At 47.8% G+C, this 13,972-nt stretch overlaps 1 protein-coding gene across 1 annotated transcript in view; it reads right to left on the bottom strand.

Annotated features, from left to right (window-relative positions):
* The window catches only part of LOC148360464 (echinoderm microtubule-associated protein-like 6), a 29,979-nt gene that overhangs the window by 4,067 nt on the left and 11,940 nt on the right, over positions 1 to 13,972 (bottom strand). Inside the window, exons 23-39 of the mRNA XM_088341312.1 lie at positions 13,796 to 13,948; positions 13,603 to 13,734; positions 13,433 to 13,521; positions 13,162 to 13,329; positions 12,887 to 13,088; positions 12,475 to 12,601; positions 12,333 to 12,411; positions 12,136 to 12,265; positions 10,307 to 10,405; positions 10,157 to 10,177; positions 7,401 to 7,574; positions 7,125 to 7,333; positions 4,839 to 4,996; positions 4,653 to 4,767; positions 2,831 to 3,019; positions 1,574 to 1,746; positions 42 to 204 (exon numbers count right to left, since the gene is read on the bottom strand). Of these exons, the coding sequence (XP_088197438.1) occupies positions 42 to 204; positions 1,574 to 1,746; positions 2,831 to 3,019; positions 4,653 to 4,767; positions 4,839 to 4,996; positions 7,125 to 7,333; positions 7,401 to 7,574; positions 10,157 to 10,177; positions 10,307 to 10,405; positions 12,136 to 12,265; positions 12,333 to 12,411; positions 12,475 to 12,601; positions 12,887 to 13,088; positions 13,162 to 13,329; positions 13,433 to 13,521; positions 13,603 to 13,734; positions 13,796 to 13,948 (2,381 nt within the window). The remainder of the gene's footprint in view (positions 1 to 41; positions 205 to 1,573; positions 1,747 to 2,830; positions 3,020 to 4,652; positions 4,768 to 4,838; positions 4,997 to 7,124; positions 7,334 to 7,400; positions 7,575 to 10,156; positions 10,178 to 10,306; positions 10,406 to 12,135; positions 12,266 to 12,332; positions 12,412 to 12,474; positions 12,602 to 12,886; positions 13,089 to 13,161; positions 13,330 to 13,432; positions 13,522 to 13,602; positions 13,735 to 13,795; positions 13,949 to 13,972) is intronic.

Raw genomic sequence — 13,972 nt, 5'->3', positions numbered from 1 at the left:
GCGACGCCCGTGCGGGTCACCGCGGCGACCGTGGCAACTACCTGAATGCGCTCGCCGTCGGCTGAGAAGTCCATGCTGATGACGCAACCGGGGATGTCCTTGCAGTATCCGATGCGGTTGAGGGCGGAGCCTAAAGAAAGATCGTAGAAGTCCACCGCGCTCTCGGCGCAGCCCACCGCTAGGAAACGGTTGTCCGGGCTGAACCTGAAACGCCATCGGTCAGTGTTCCCGTATGGTCAACAGGTGAAGCCCCGCCCACACCTGCCGAAGTCGTCGTTCAAACGCGTTACAAGCAATGTTCCCTCTAAGCTGCGCACAAGAAAATCTAGCTAGCTCACAAAAATCAGGGCTCCAAATTGCTAATTAAGAAGCGGATTAAGTCAAAGTGACAGTGCATGAAGGTCAAAATAGACGGGTTCCCTTGACGTTGTGTCCTAAATGTGGTATTTTGAAGTGGAGTCGAAGTAGAACAAAGTTGAGTAAAGTTAGTAGTTTGCCGAGAACCGGCTTCTTCGGCTCGGCTCACTAAAAGTAACCGGCTCTTTCGGGTCGTAAACGGCTCTTCAGGTTGTTTTTGCTTCTTTCATCCCTACACGACCAAATATTATGTGAAATTGTGCACAGAATGACTTAAAGGAAGGGGGAATAGAACAAAAAAGAAAAAAAATACCAAAATGAAAAAGTAGTGAAAAGCTGAGGAAAAAAAGAAACAAAAGGAAGACAAAACAGAAGGAAAAATTCAGAAAAAAAGCCAGAAAAAAGAAAGAAACAAATAAAGGAAAAAAGGTAATAGAGAACAAAAAAGCAAGAAAAAGTAACAGTTGGGAAAAATAAACACAATGAGATTTTTTTAAAGGAATTTTTTCAAAAAAGGAGAAATAAACAGGTAAAAATAAAATAAAGTTTGTGTTGCATTCAAATAATTTCCAATTATATCAAGTCAATCTTGTTGCCAACATTGTACTTCCACTAAAAAATGCGATTAAATACAGTTGTGTATCGTATAACCGACTCAATAAGCCCCCCAAAATGTTATTATTATGCGACAAAAGATACCAGGAATAAAAAAAATGGAAATCTTGTGAAAGAATCGTAAAAACAAATGACACTTGTAGGCCGTGCCACCTTTGCAATCGTACATGAGTCGATTCATTCAAAAGTGAAAAATCATTTTGCATTGCCGGAAACTCAGCAAAATGTAACGTGATGTCAAGTTTTGGACATGTTTGATAATGGATTAGTTGCCACACTCGGGATTGCCGTTGCTCACTGTTGTTTCGAGTGTTGCTCACCGACTTTGTGTGAACGCTCAGACCCGTAAGGAAAATCACAGGGAATATTGGTCACAAGTGCTGTTCGCTGTCATGGTTGTTTGTCCAGTAACTGGAGGGAGTTTCCTTTAATCTCGCGGAACGTTGACAAGCGTATAGCACGAACGACAACAACACGGACAACGACATGAAACTGGCACGATTCTCAACAGCATGGTTTCCCTGGTGCTGTTGACCAGAAATCGGGTGTGGGCGTGGCTTAACAGCCGTCTAAGGTGTCAAGCGTGGGTCGGCGGGCTTACCGGAGGTCCTGTACGCCGACGCTCCGGTCCCGCTTTTTACCCCATACGGCCAGGGAGTTGACCAGCAGGACCACAAACTCGCCGTTGTCCATTCCGATGGCCAGCATTTCGCCGTTGGGGCTGTAGGTGGCGCACTTGGCAGGGTGGCCCAAAGTCACCTTGTTCAGGAGTTTCTAGGGAGGACACGATTTCATTTGTGGGAGATTGATGAGGCCACGGAAGCCTCCGCACCCAGGACGCACCCTCGTCCTAGGTTTGGACACCTTTTTCATGGCTAAATTCAAGCACAATTTTCCAAAACACTCACACTCACACTCTCTCCCTCTCTCCCTCTCTCTCTCTCTCTCTCTTTCGCCCGTCTCTCTTTCTTTATTTCCCTCATCTTTCTCTCTCTCATTCCCCCGTCTCTCTTTTTCTCTCTCTCTCTCTCTCTATCCCTCTCTTTTTCTCATTCCCTGTCTCTTTCCCCTGTCTCTTTCCCCGCTCTCTCTCTCTCCCCCGTGTCTCTCTCTTGCTCTCTCTTTCTCATTCCCCTGTCCTTCTCTCTCTCTCTCTCTCTCTTTCCCTGTCTGTCTTTCTCCATCTCTTCCCCCCCGTCTCTCTCTCTCTCTCTCCCACTCTTTCCCCCCGTCTCTCTCTTTCTCTCTCTCTTTCCCTCATCTCTCTCTCTCTCTCTTTTTCCCTCTCTCTCTCTCTTTCTCTTTCCCTGTCTCTCTTTCCCCCATCTTTTTCCCCGCTCTCTCTCTCCCCCCGTCTCTCTCTCTCTCTTTCTCTTTCCCTGTCTGTCTTTCCCCGTCTCTTCCCCCCCTCTCTCTCACTCCCTCTCCCTTCCCCCGTCTCTCTCTCTCCCCCCATCTCTCTCTCTCTCTCGCCCGTCTCTCTTTCGCCTGTCTCTCTTTCGCCCGTCTCTCTTTAGCCCGTCTCTCTTTCGCCTGTCTCTCTTTCGCCCGTCTCTCTTTCTCTCTTTCCCTCATCTCTCTCTCTTTCCCTGTCTCTCTTTCGCCCATCTCTCTTTAGCCCGTCTCTCTTTCGCCTGTCTCTCTTTCGCCCGTCTCTCTTTCGCCCGTCTCTCTTTCTCTCTTTCCCTCATCTCTCTCTCTCTCTCTTTCCCCGTCTCTCTCTCGCTCTCTCTCATATCCTCCTTCTCTCTTCCCCCCCATATCCCTGTCTCCCCCTATATCCCCCCGCCCCTCAACGTAAACATCCAAGCACACGAAAATCCAAGCCTTTTCAAGGATTTCGAGCACGGGTGCGAACCTTATCGGCCAGGTCCCAGATGCGAACGGTAGCGTCGTCGCTAGCGGAGATGAAGACGTCTTTGAAAGGGTGGGCATCCAGACCCCAAATGCCCCCTCGGGTGTGCCCGTTGATCATGCTGTTGGAGGCCGCGTTCTTCTCGCCCACTTCCAGGATCTCGCCGTCTTTGGTGCCCACCAGGATCTTTCCCTGGAACCAGGACGCATGTCGGTCAGTCGGCTACCCTTCCTGAAGTACACTCTTGTAGAGGCAAGATCTTAAGCCGGAGCCTGGTCCGAAATTTAAATGGCGTCGGTAGAACTTGGTCAGTCCCCCCCCTCTGTCATGGTTTGGTGCCTGCAGTCCCTCCCCTTCTCCAAGAGATGGAAGCGTCGCCCCATTTTCACAAGCCTAGCAAGCCTACCCAGCTGCTAATCTGTACATCTGTTTGTTTTTGGGTTTTTTTGTCCTCGCACTACTGTCAGTTCTCTTGTACCTAGCCACTCCTTTTGCACATCTGTTCTCCTCTGCACTACCGTACTCCATTGTTATTGTTATTGTATAGTGACTTGTTTACCTGACTGTCTGTTCAGCTGCTCCTCTTGCACTCTTTGCACTACTGTATAGTACTCATAGCTATGATTATCATATTATTTAGTATTTCAATACTCCAACTCAATACTACATATTTATATCTGTACATTCAAGGAAAACTGTGCGGGTCGGATGTATCGACATCTCTGAATTTGAATTTTCCAGTCCCTGAATTTTCCCCTGTCCAAAGGCTCCGGTCTCCCACTCTATGTTTGTCTTAGTACTCATCTCAATACATTCCCTTCGTCAGGTATTCACTTCAAGATAATCCTTGAATATTTTTCTGAAGACTTTTACCCTCAGATACCTGACATCCTCCTCCCGAGTCCTCACAAATACAATATGAAAATTTGGAGTTTGCCTCAATTCGGGCGATTTTTTTTTCAGGCCCGATTTTGCCTCTACACCAGGGGTCGGCAACCTATGACACACGTGCCAGCAGTGGTACGCAAAATAATATATATCATTATGATATATATATTTTTTGAATGAAGACATTTTCAGTCGCGTTCTGTGTTGTTTAGGGGCTTTACGGTAGCGCCCGTCCTCCTCTGCTTCGTGTGTCATTGATCTTGTAAAGTAAGTTTCTTTTAGTTGTGTATTTCTCAGATTCCAATGCTATGAAATCAACTTGCTTAACCTGTTTTTCACACATAGTCACATTTTCAAAGATCTACGTTTTCAGTCTAATTCCATTGTTTTTTATACGTTTTTAATGTTTATCTATTGTATGTAATTGAATATGTATGCACAACTCCGTGCGACCTTTCAATAAACCACGCCCACGGTTGGGTAGGGTTACTTTAACTTGATTACTTTCAATTACTTTCAACTACTACTTTCAACGGGACCCGGACTCTGCAGGTCTGCATCAAACCTTAAGTACCGGTATCATTTTCCATTCATTTTGCCGGCTGTGATTTTTGGACTGTGTACTTTAAATAAGGACGTTCAAACCAAAATTCAGTTTCAATCGCGGGACTTAAAGTCCGGTCTTTTAATGTGGGCGCGTGCGGCTTATATACAGGTGCGGCTTGTCTAAGTACAAAATCGTTTTTCCTCTTAAAATGTGGTGGGTGCGGCTTATAATCAGGTGCCCTCGACAGTCCGGAATTTACGGTAGTCTGAAAAAATAGTCTGTGTAATAACCTGTGAAGCTCTTTGAGACTCTTTATAAAATAAAAACGACTTGACTTGAGTTGGTGTGGCAGACTGATTGAAAAGGAAATTTGAAAGCGGCTTCGGTCACCTTCCCCCTGCAGACGGAGCGCACGTTCTCCACGGCTCGTCCGGTTTCCAGCTGGAAAGCCCGGCAGCGTTTCATCTCCTGGTCCCAGAGTTTGACAGCGCCGCCTTCCTTGGTGCTGCGCAGAAGAAGACGGCGATGGGGGGAGCCCAGAGGGAGGGGGAGCCGCGGCTCCGCCCGTTTACTCACGGTCTTTCTTTGCCGCCGGTGACGATGAGGCCGTCCCTGAGCGTGGTGTACATGGCCGAGACGGGTCCGCTGTGGGCTTTGGCCACCACCCGGAGCAGCAAGTGATGGCGCCAAACGTAGACGTCGCCGTTGATGGCGCCCGTGAAGGTCAGCTGGTTCTGAAAAGGTGCCGGGCGCACGTCAGACCTCTGAATTTCCGCGCTCTCCTACACCTGATTGCTTTTTGCACTCGTTTACATTCAGAATAGATTCCAAATAGATCTAGATTAAGATTGGATTTCAATTAGATTTTGATGACATTTAGATAAGATTTAATTTAGATTTAATCTAGATTAGGTCGACATTGAATTTCGATTGAAAATAGATTCGGATGAGTTTAAGATTATATTCATTTAGACGGATTAGATTTGGATTCAAATCAGATTCAGATTAGATTTAGATCAAATTATGATGACATTTAGATAAAATAAAGTTTAAATCAAGATTAGATCTACATTACTCCCCTAATCCATTCAAATACGTGGACTGAGCAATTCGGGAAAATACACTGGACTCTGTGTACTGTAAGATCAAACATCCAGTTCGATCCACCATTTCTGTTTGTCTATCTAATCTAGATCCAATCCATCTAAATGAATATAATCTACAATTTATCCAAATCAAAATTTAATCAAAATTTATTGTAGACCTAAATTATGATGACATTTAGATAAAAATCAAGATTTGATCTAGATTAGGTCGACATTAAATTTAGATTCGGATAAATTTTAGATTATATTCATTTAGATGGATTGAATTGAGATTTGATTCAAATCTGATTCAGATTAGATTGAGATCAAATTATGATGACATTTAGATGAAATCAAGATTTAAACTAGATTAGGTCAACATTAAATTTTGATTGCAAATAGATTCGGATGAGTTTTAGATTATATTCCTTTAGATGGATTAGATTTAGATTCAAATCAGACTCAGATTAGATTGAGATCAAATTATGATGACATTTAGATAAAAAGATCAAGATTCAATCTAGATTAGGTCTACATTAAATTTTGATTCTGATCAGTTTTAGATTATATTAATTTAGACGGATTGAATTGAGATTAGATTCAAATCTGATTCAGTTTAGATTTAGATCAAATTATGATGACATTTAGATAAAAATCAAGATTTAATAAAAATTAGGTCTACATTAAATTTCGATTAAATTTAGATTCGGATAAGTTTTAGATTATATTAATTTAGATGGATTAAATTTAGATTAGATCCAAAACTGATTCAGTTTGGATTTAGATCAAATTATGATGACATTTAGATGAGATCAAGATTTAATCTAGATTAGGTCTACATTAAATTTTGATTAAATATTGATTCGGATTAGTTTTAGATTATACTCATTTAGATGGATTAGATTTAGATTAGATTCGAATCTGATTAAGATTAGATTAAAATCAAATTATAATGACATTTAGATAAGATTAAGATTTAATCTAGATTAGGTCTACATTAAATTTAGATTCATATAAATTTTAGATTATATTCAATAAAATGGATTATATTTAGATTCAAATCAGATTTAAATTAGATTTAGATCAAATTATGATGAAATTAAAATAAGATTAAGATTTAATCTGGATTAGGTCTACATTAAATTTTGATTAAATTTTGATTCGGATAAATTGTAGATTACATTCATTTTGATGGATCAGATTTAGATTTGGATTAGATTCAAATCAGATTCCGATTAGATTTAGATCAAATTATGATGACATTTATATAAGATTAAGATTTAATCTGGATTAGGTCTACATCAAATTTTGATTAAATTTAGATTCGGATAAATTGTAGATTACATTCATTTTGATGGATCAGATTTGGATTTGGATTAGATTCAAATCAGATTCAGATTAGATTTAGATAAAATTATGATGACATTTAGATAAAATCAAGATGAAATCGAGATGAGATTTAGATTGGATTTAGATTTATCCATCCATCTATTAGCTGCATTGCTTCTCCTCAGTAGGGTCGCGGGGATGTTGTAGCCCATCCCAGCTATTTTCGGGCAGTGGGCAGAGGACACCCTGAACTGGTTGCCAACCAGTTCAGGGTAAAAAATGATTTTATGAAAGACTCTGGCCTGTTTGGAGGTCCGACCCATGACCTTGGAGTTATTAGCGCGACGCTCTAACCAACTGAGCTAACAGGCCAGATTCCGATCCGTTTCAGACCAGATCTCTTATTGCGAGTCCTGCAGAAGATGAGGCGGTGGCTGCCCGGACTCACGGCTCCAAAGGCGACCGCCAACATGGTCTGCGTGTGCGCGTCCTCCACCGATCCCAGGACGCCTTTCTTGTAGAGGAGCGAGCCGCCAGCCAGAGTCCAGAACTTGACGTGCTTGATGCCCACCGACACAAACTGGCTGTCCGAGTCGGGACGGAACTCCACCACGAAGATGCGCTCCGGGTGACCCCCTTTGCTGGTGATCCTGGTGCCTGAGAGAACACAGGTGGAGTGAGGTCGTGGGTCCCGAGGCCAGGTCCCTGACAAAGACGGCTTTACCCTCCTGCCAGCGCCAGACAGTGATGACGTGCTCGGGTTCCACCCCCACCGACAGCAGCAGTTTGCCGGTGGCGCTGAAGTTGACGTAGCCGACGCCCTTGGCGTGGGCGCAGCGCAGGATGGACAGCGTCTGCTTGCTGACCGCGTCCCAAACGTGGATGGAAGGCGCCGAACCTGAGGTTGCAGGGCATTGGCGTCAGGCCGATACGCCGCCAGCCCGCACTGATGACCTAGCAACTGCAGCCAGATGTCGCCTCGCCGAAGAAATTTGCGTTTGTCTGAGACAGGCAACTATCGTCACTGCTCTGGTAGCTATCTGTCGCTACGGCTGGCGGCCAAAACCTGCACTACGCGCAAGTCAGGATAGAATGCCACCACCCTGCACTGATAACCTAACAACTGCAGCCAGATGTCGTCTCGCCAAAGAAATTTGTCAGGGACAGGCAACTATCGACACTGCTCAGGTAGCTATCAGTCACTATGGCTTGCGGCCAAAACCTGCACTACACACATGTCAGGATAGAATGCCACCACCCTGCACTGATAACCTGGCAACTGCAGCCAGATGTCGTCTCGCCAAAGAAATTTGTCAGGGACGGGCAACTATCGACACTGCTCAGGTAGCTATCAGTCACTACGGCTTGCGGCCAAAACCTGCACTACACAGATGTCAGGATAGAATGCCACCATCCTGCACTGAAAACCTAATAACTGCAGCCAGATGTCGTCTCACCGAAGAAATTTGCGTTTGTCGGGGACTGGCAACTATCGACACTGCCCGGGTAGCTATCAGTCGCTATGGCTGGCGGCCAAAACCTGCACTACGCGGATGTCAGGATAGAATGCCACCACCCTGCACTGATAACCTAACAACTGCAGCCAGATGTCGTCTCGCCAAAGAAATTTGTCAGGGACAGGCAACTATCGACACTGCTCAGGTAGCTATCAGTCACTATGGCTTGCGGCCAAAACCTGCACTACACACATGTCAGGATAGAAAGCCACCACCCTGCACTGAACAACTATCAGATGTCAGGATAGAATGCCACCACCCTGCACTGATAACCTGGCAACTGCAGCCAGATGTCGTCTCGCCAAAGAAATTTGTCAGGGACGGGCAACTATCGACACTGCTCAGGTAGCTATCAGTCACTACGGCTTGCGGCCAAAACCTGCACTACACAGATGTCAGGATAGAATGCCAACACCCTGCACTGATAACCTAGCAACTGCAGCCAGATGTCATCTCACCGAATAAATTTGCGTTTGTCGGGGACTGGCAACTATCGACACTGCCCGGGTAGCTATCAGTCACTATGGCTTGCGGCCAAAACCTGCACTACGCGCATGTCAGGATAGAATGCCACCACCCTGCACTGATAACCTGGCAACTGCAGCCAGATGTCGTCTCGCCAAAGAAAATTGTCATGGACGGGCAACTATCGACACTGCTCAGGTAGCTATCAGTCACTACGGCTTGCGGCCAAAACCTGCACTACACAGATGTCAGGATAGAATGCCAACACCCTGCACTGATAACCTGGCAACTGCAGCCAGATGTCGTCTCACCAAAGAAATTTGTCAGGGACGGGCAACTATCGACACTGCTCAGGTAGCTATCAGTCACTATGGCTTGCGGCCAAAACCTGCACTACACACATGTCAGGATAGAATGCCACCACCCTGCACTGATAACCTGGCAACTGCAGCCAGATGTCGTCTCGCCAAAGAAATTCGTCAGGACGGGCAACTATCGACACTGCTCGGGTAGCTATCAGTCGCTACGGCTGGCGGCCAGAACCTGCACTACGCGCATGTCAGGATAGAATGCCACCACCCTGCACTGATAACCTAACAACTGCAGCCAGATGTCGTCTCACCGAAGAAATCTGCGTTTGTCGGGGACTGGCAACTATCGACACTGCCCGGGTAGCTATCAGTCGCTATGGCTGGCGGCCAAAACCTGCACTACGCGGATGTCAGGATAGAATGCCAACACCCTGCACTGATAACCTAGTAACTGCAGCCAGATGTCGTCTCGCCAAAGGAAATCCATTGGTGACAGGCGAGTATTGACACTACTCGAGTACTCATCAGTCTGGTTTGCCGACTCTGTCTCTGTGACAGGCAGGTTCCCTATTTGCGATTCCGTCTCTACGCTAACTCTCAACTAATCTGGAGATTCTCTGTGTAGACTTTTGCCTTAGTAAGTTTGGAGAACGTTTTGTGCAGGGTTACTTTGCGTTAGTTTAATACGTTTACACTACGCCGTAGGTGTCAAACGTCCAGCCCGTGGGCTGGGTCAGGCCCGCCTACACCTTTAATTTGAGGTAACAGTGAGAGAAGCACACCATAAAAATATTTACAAACGATGTCGCCAAAGCCAGACGCCTCCTGTCGTTAAATTGTTTCCATCTCTCTCATATCTCTGTATTTGTTTCTCTCTTTGAGTGATTTTTATTTGATCACCCAAGTTTGTTTGACACCCTTGCTCAACGCAAAGGTCCACGGCTATCGCTAAGCTAATGCTAAGCTAACGCTGATGGCCTCCTGGTCTATGAAAGTGCGGGATCTCGAGCGTTTCGCTTGGAGAACGCCGTCCCACCGACTCCTTCTTCTGACCCTAGGAGTCGTGTTGGACACCGCAACCGTAGCCCCGTCCCCGAGTCCCCGGACCATCATCGGGCCGACCGCTTCCAAGACTCGAAAGTAAAAACAGATTAGCCTTTTGGCGAACAGTCGTGGGCGGGGCTTACCTGGCAGCTCGGAGATGTCACCTGACGGAGAGGCGGGGACAACCAGGACACAAAAGCCGGCACAAACAAAGCAGAAAGCGGGCAGGTGGAGCAAAAGCAGGCGAGTTCGTGCGACGGCGGCAGTAAAAGCAAAGGTTTCTGGGGACTGACCGATCTGGCCGGTGGCGATGACGTTTTGGTACTTGGGGTGCTGGTTGACCGTCAGGCACAAGATGTCGTCCGTGTGCTCCAGGTAGAAACTCTGAGTTCCTGTCGAGACGGAAAAGACTTATTTGGAGTTTGCCCCCCCCTGATGGACACCCATGTAGGGCAAATAAGACCGTCCCTTTTTGTGTTTGTGCCACAGACCCAAAAGACACATCCTGACACCCAAGACCTTTGCCCTTTTCTTTTCAAGGACTCTTCTTTTCGTTCCGTTTCGGATTATTGGACTATGTACGTTTTTGTTTCGTCTATGTTTTCCCCTTTTGTTTTTCCTTTCACCGTTTTGGTTTGGCGGCAGTAGCTCAGGAGGTAGAGCGCTCGTCTTGGGATCAAGGGATCCCAGTTCGAATCCCGGCTCGTCCTTGTTACATGTCGAAGTGTCCTTGGGTAAGACACTGAACCCCTAATACCCTCAATAAGCAGGTTAGCGTCTTACAGGGCTGCAATACAAGGCCGCTATTGGGAAATGTGAAGCACATTGTAAAGCGCTCTGGGAAGTCATTGACTTGAAAAGCGCTATAGAAATGCAGATCATTTCATTTCATTGTGCGTTTTTGTGAACAACCCCGATCAGAATAACGACCCGTGTCAAGACCAGAACAGAGACAGGACCCACTTGCTTGCGTTTCTCTTAGTTTTATTGGGAAGAAGGGAAAGAGTTGTACACGCAATCCGGAGATCGCTGGTCGTGGCGAGCGATGGCGGTGTTGAGAGCGGGAAAAACAGGTCAGTAGCCGGGACAAGAGAGCAAAAATCGTGGTTGAGATCAGAAAATGGGTCGAAGCCGGGGAACAGACGGGGTCCAGAACAGGAGTGAGTCAGGGTCGGAAAGCTTGCCTAGCATGAACTGAGGTTGGCAGACAGACCGACAACAGGTGACGGTGGATTAAATAGTGACCGGGAGCCAATCAGTCCGAGGCAGTTGGAGCCAAAGGAGCGGGCACAGGTGCTTTGCATCAGTAATCATGACAACCCGTGCTTGGAGAAGAACGAATTCGACGTTCGTGGTCCTGCTCCGTTTGAACATCCACCTGGGCCAAAGAACTCGGGCCTTTGGGATGGATGGAATGGCTGCGCCCCCTGATGGACTGTTCCCGGATGTACCGAGGTCTCATTACAGAGACCGCAAATCTTCAGCGGATAATACAAAGTCTGATAACATGAAATTGGTGATTGTACTTAAAACACTAATCTAGGACTATTTCACACTCGAACATACCGGTAAAGTATCAGCTCTCTGCCCAAATCACGCCCCTGCATTCAGGTTTCGGTCTGTTTTCCAGCCGGCCTGCCGACAACGCAGTTGTCCACCGAGCCCAACGCCGTCAAACTGCGATTCGTCGAGACGTGGTGCCGCCTTCCATATCTAATAGTCCTCATCGGTCCCCAGGCCGAGACCAAGACGTGGATTTGACCATCCTCGGCACATCGAAACGCGTGCCATTCTAGTTCCTGAGTAGGTTAATTTGAGTGGAATGGCCAGTACGAACGAATATCAAAATGGAGATTCCCGTTCCTTTCAGACAATATTACCTTCCCGTGAATATCTTACTTGCGTATCATTCAGCTATTGGCTAATTCCCTTCCCTTTTTCCACATGCTAGACACACTCCATTGACATACCCAGCATTGGCGTGGGAAAGTGAGCGGTACTAGAAACCCTGGGAATACTAGTCCATGTCAGGTGGTAGTGGAGTTAGTCCCAGCGGCGTTTTGATATGTCATTGGTTAGGGACAGCAGCATCCCGTTTGTTGTTGTCAAGCGGAATACAAACCAGAAGACAGGTTCTGGATGACGGCGGCCGCAGCAGTGTGGAAAACGATGTCTGCGCCGTCGTTGAGGTAGTGGAGGTTGTTGCGGCAGTCCAGACCTCGGTACCCGAAGACGTGATCCAGCTGGAGGTCCTGCAAAGGCATTCAAAACCAGTCAGAAGTGAAACCGGTCTCGGAAGGACGGCACCGGCAGACTGGCCTCCACCGCTTTCTTCTTCCTGGACGCGGCGTTCCTCAACAGCTTATCGGGGAGCGGCGTCGCACGGCTCACAGGAGGTCTGAAGAACGACGGGTTGGGGGTCAGCGGCTGAGTCAGATCTGGCTAGACTGCCTGAGGTTACCTCTCCTCTGGCGGAGGTTCCTTGTGCTGGAGGTGAGGTTTGGTTCCAGTCATCTTCCTGATGCTGGCAGAGTAGATCTTTGTCACGTAGTCCACGGCCTTCTCGCGAGCCACGTCGCTGTCGTAGCCTGAGACACATTCACAAAGCTAAGACTTAAATGATCACCCGAGTATACCACAAGAACCATGAAGAGCGAGCCTGACGCAGTTCCAATGACCCCGGCAACCACCCTGGGTTAGGACCAGAGAGCTGCGGCCAAAAAGGGAAGCCGGCAAATCCGGATGGCGGACTACAGTGGGGACGGCGGGCCGACCGTTAAGGGAGACTTGGCCCACTCGGGCAAAGGCTATTCCTGTCCTATCCTAAGCTAAAGTAGCCAAACGTCTGCGACAAATCAGCGTGCCCGCCCTACCTCCGTCCTCCTCCGTGTCGTCGTCGGACTCCTCGCTGTCCACCACTTTGTTCTCTTTGTGACCCGGAGGCTCCCTGGTCCAGATCATGAGAGCAGTGTCGGCCCCGCCCACCGACAGCAGTAGCGCGTCGTCATTGGACCAGCGCACGTTGGTCACGTTGATGGTGTGGCCTACATACTTCTTGAACTTGGCCAACTGACCCTAATAACAGACAGGGAGTCAGGGTAGAGTACCAAAGGGTTTGGGCCCCAGCGGGTAAGTAGGCTTGGCTCACCCTACTCGGGAAGCTGAAGAGCTTCAAGAAGCCAAAGTCGTCCCCACAGGCCAAGAGTTTGCCGTCTTTGCTGAGTGACGCCGCGTTTACCGAGCCGAACGTGGGCCAGATTCCCTCGCAGCTCGGACCTAGGACCGAAGTCCAGCTGGCCCAGGATAGCTTATCCAACTGTAAAACCGCAAGACTTAAGACAGCCGCGTCAAAACAAAACAACTTTTGGGCAAAATTAGAGCCGAAAAGCACATAAGGAGAGCTGGCAGGCGCCACTGACCTCTGCAGGGCCAATGTTCTGCTTTCGTCCTCGAGGAGCCTCAAAGAAAAGCTGCTCTTTGCTGCCCGTGTTGACCTGCAAAAGTTTTCCTGCCAGGACCACAAGAGAAAGCAGCATGAAAGGTAGGCGGGAACAGCTTCCGGTATCTTCTGGCGGAGCTGGCGGCTGACCTCGGGAATCCCAGTCTAGATGCGTGACCACACTCGCCGCCCCTTTGCAGATGCCGACTCGTTTGCTGGTCAGCACATTGTAGATGTCCACGAAAGAGTCGTGGGAAGCCACCGCCAGGTACTTGCCCGCATCTGCAATAGCCAACGTTAAGGTAGAGCCTCTGTGCGTTCCCGGTCCGTCCCTGTGGGCTACCTGGTGAGAATCGGACGTCGGAGATGAGTTCCCGACGGTGGTGGAAGGTGACCATGTCCTCTAGGGTGTCGGCATTGACCACCAGGAAGCTGCCGTCGTTCAGACCCACCGCCAGGACCTTGCCGTCGGGGGAGAAGGCACAAGAGCGCCCACCTGGGGGACGGACCCAAAGACCAT

Source organism: Urocampus carinirostris, chromosome 8 (assembly GCF_059441175.1).
Source record: "Urocampus carinirostris isolate Australia breed hairy pipefish chromosome 8, RoL_Ucar_1.0, whole genome shotgun sequence".
Taxonomy (NCBI): domain Eukaryota; kingdom Metazoa; phylum Chordata; class Actinopteri; order Syngnathiformes; family Syngnathidae; genus Urocampus; species Urocampus carinirostris.
This window is presented reverse-complemented; position numbering and strand designations above follow the sequence as displayed.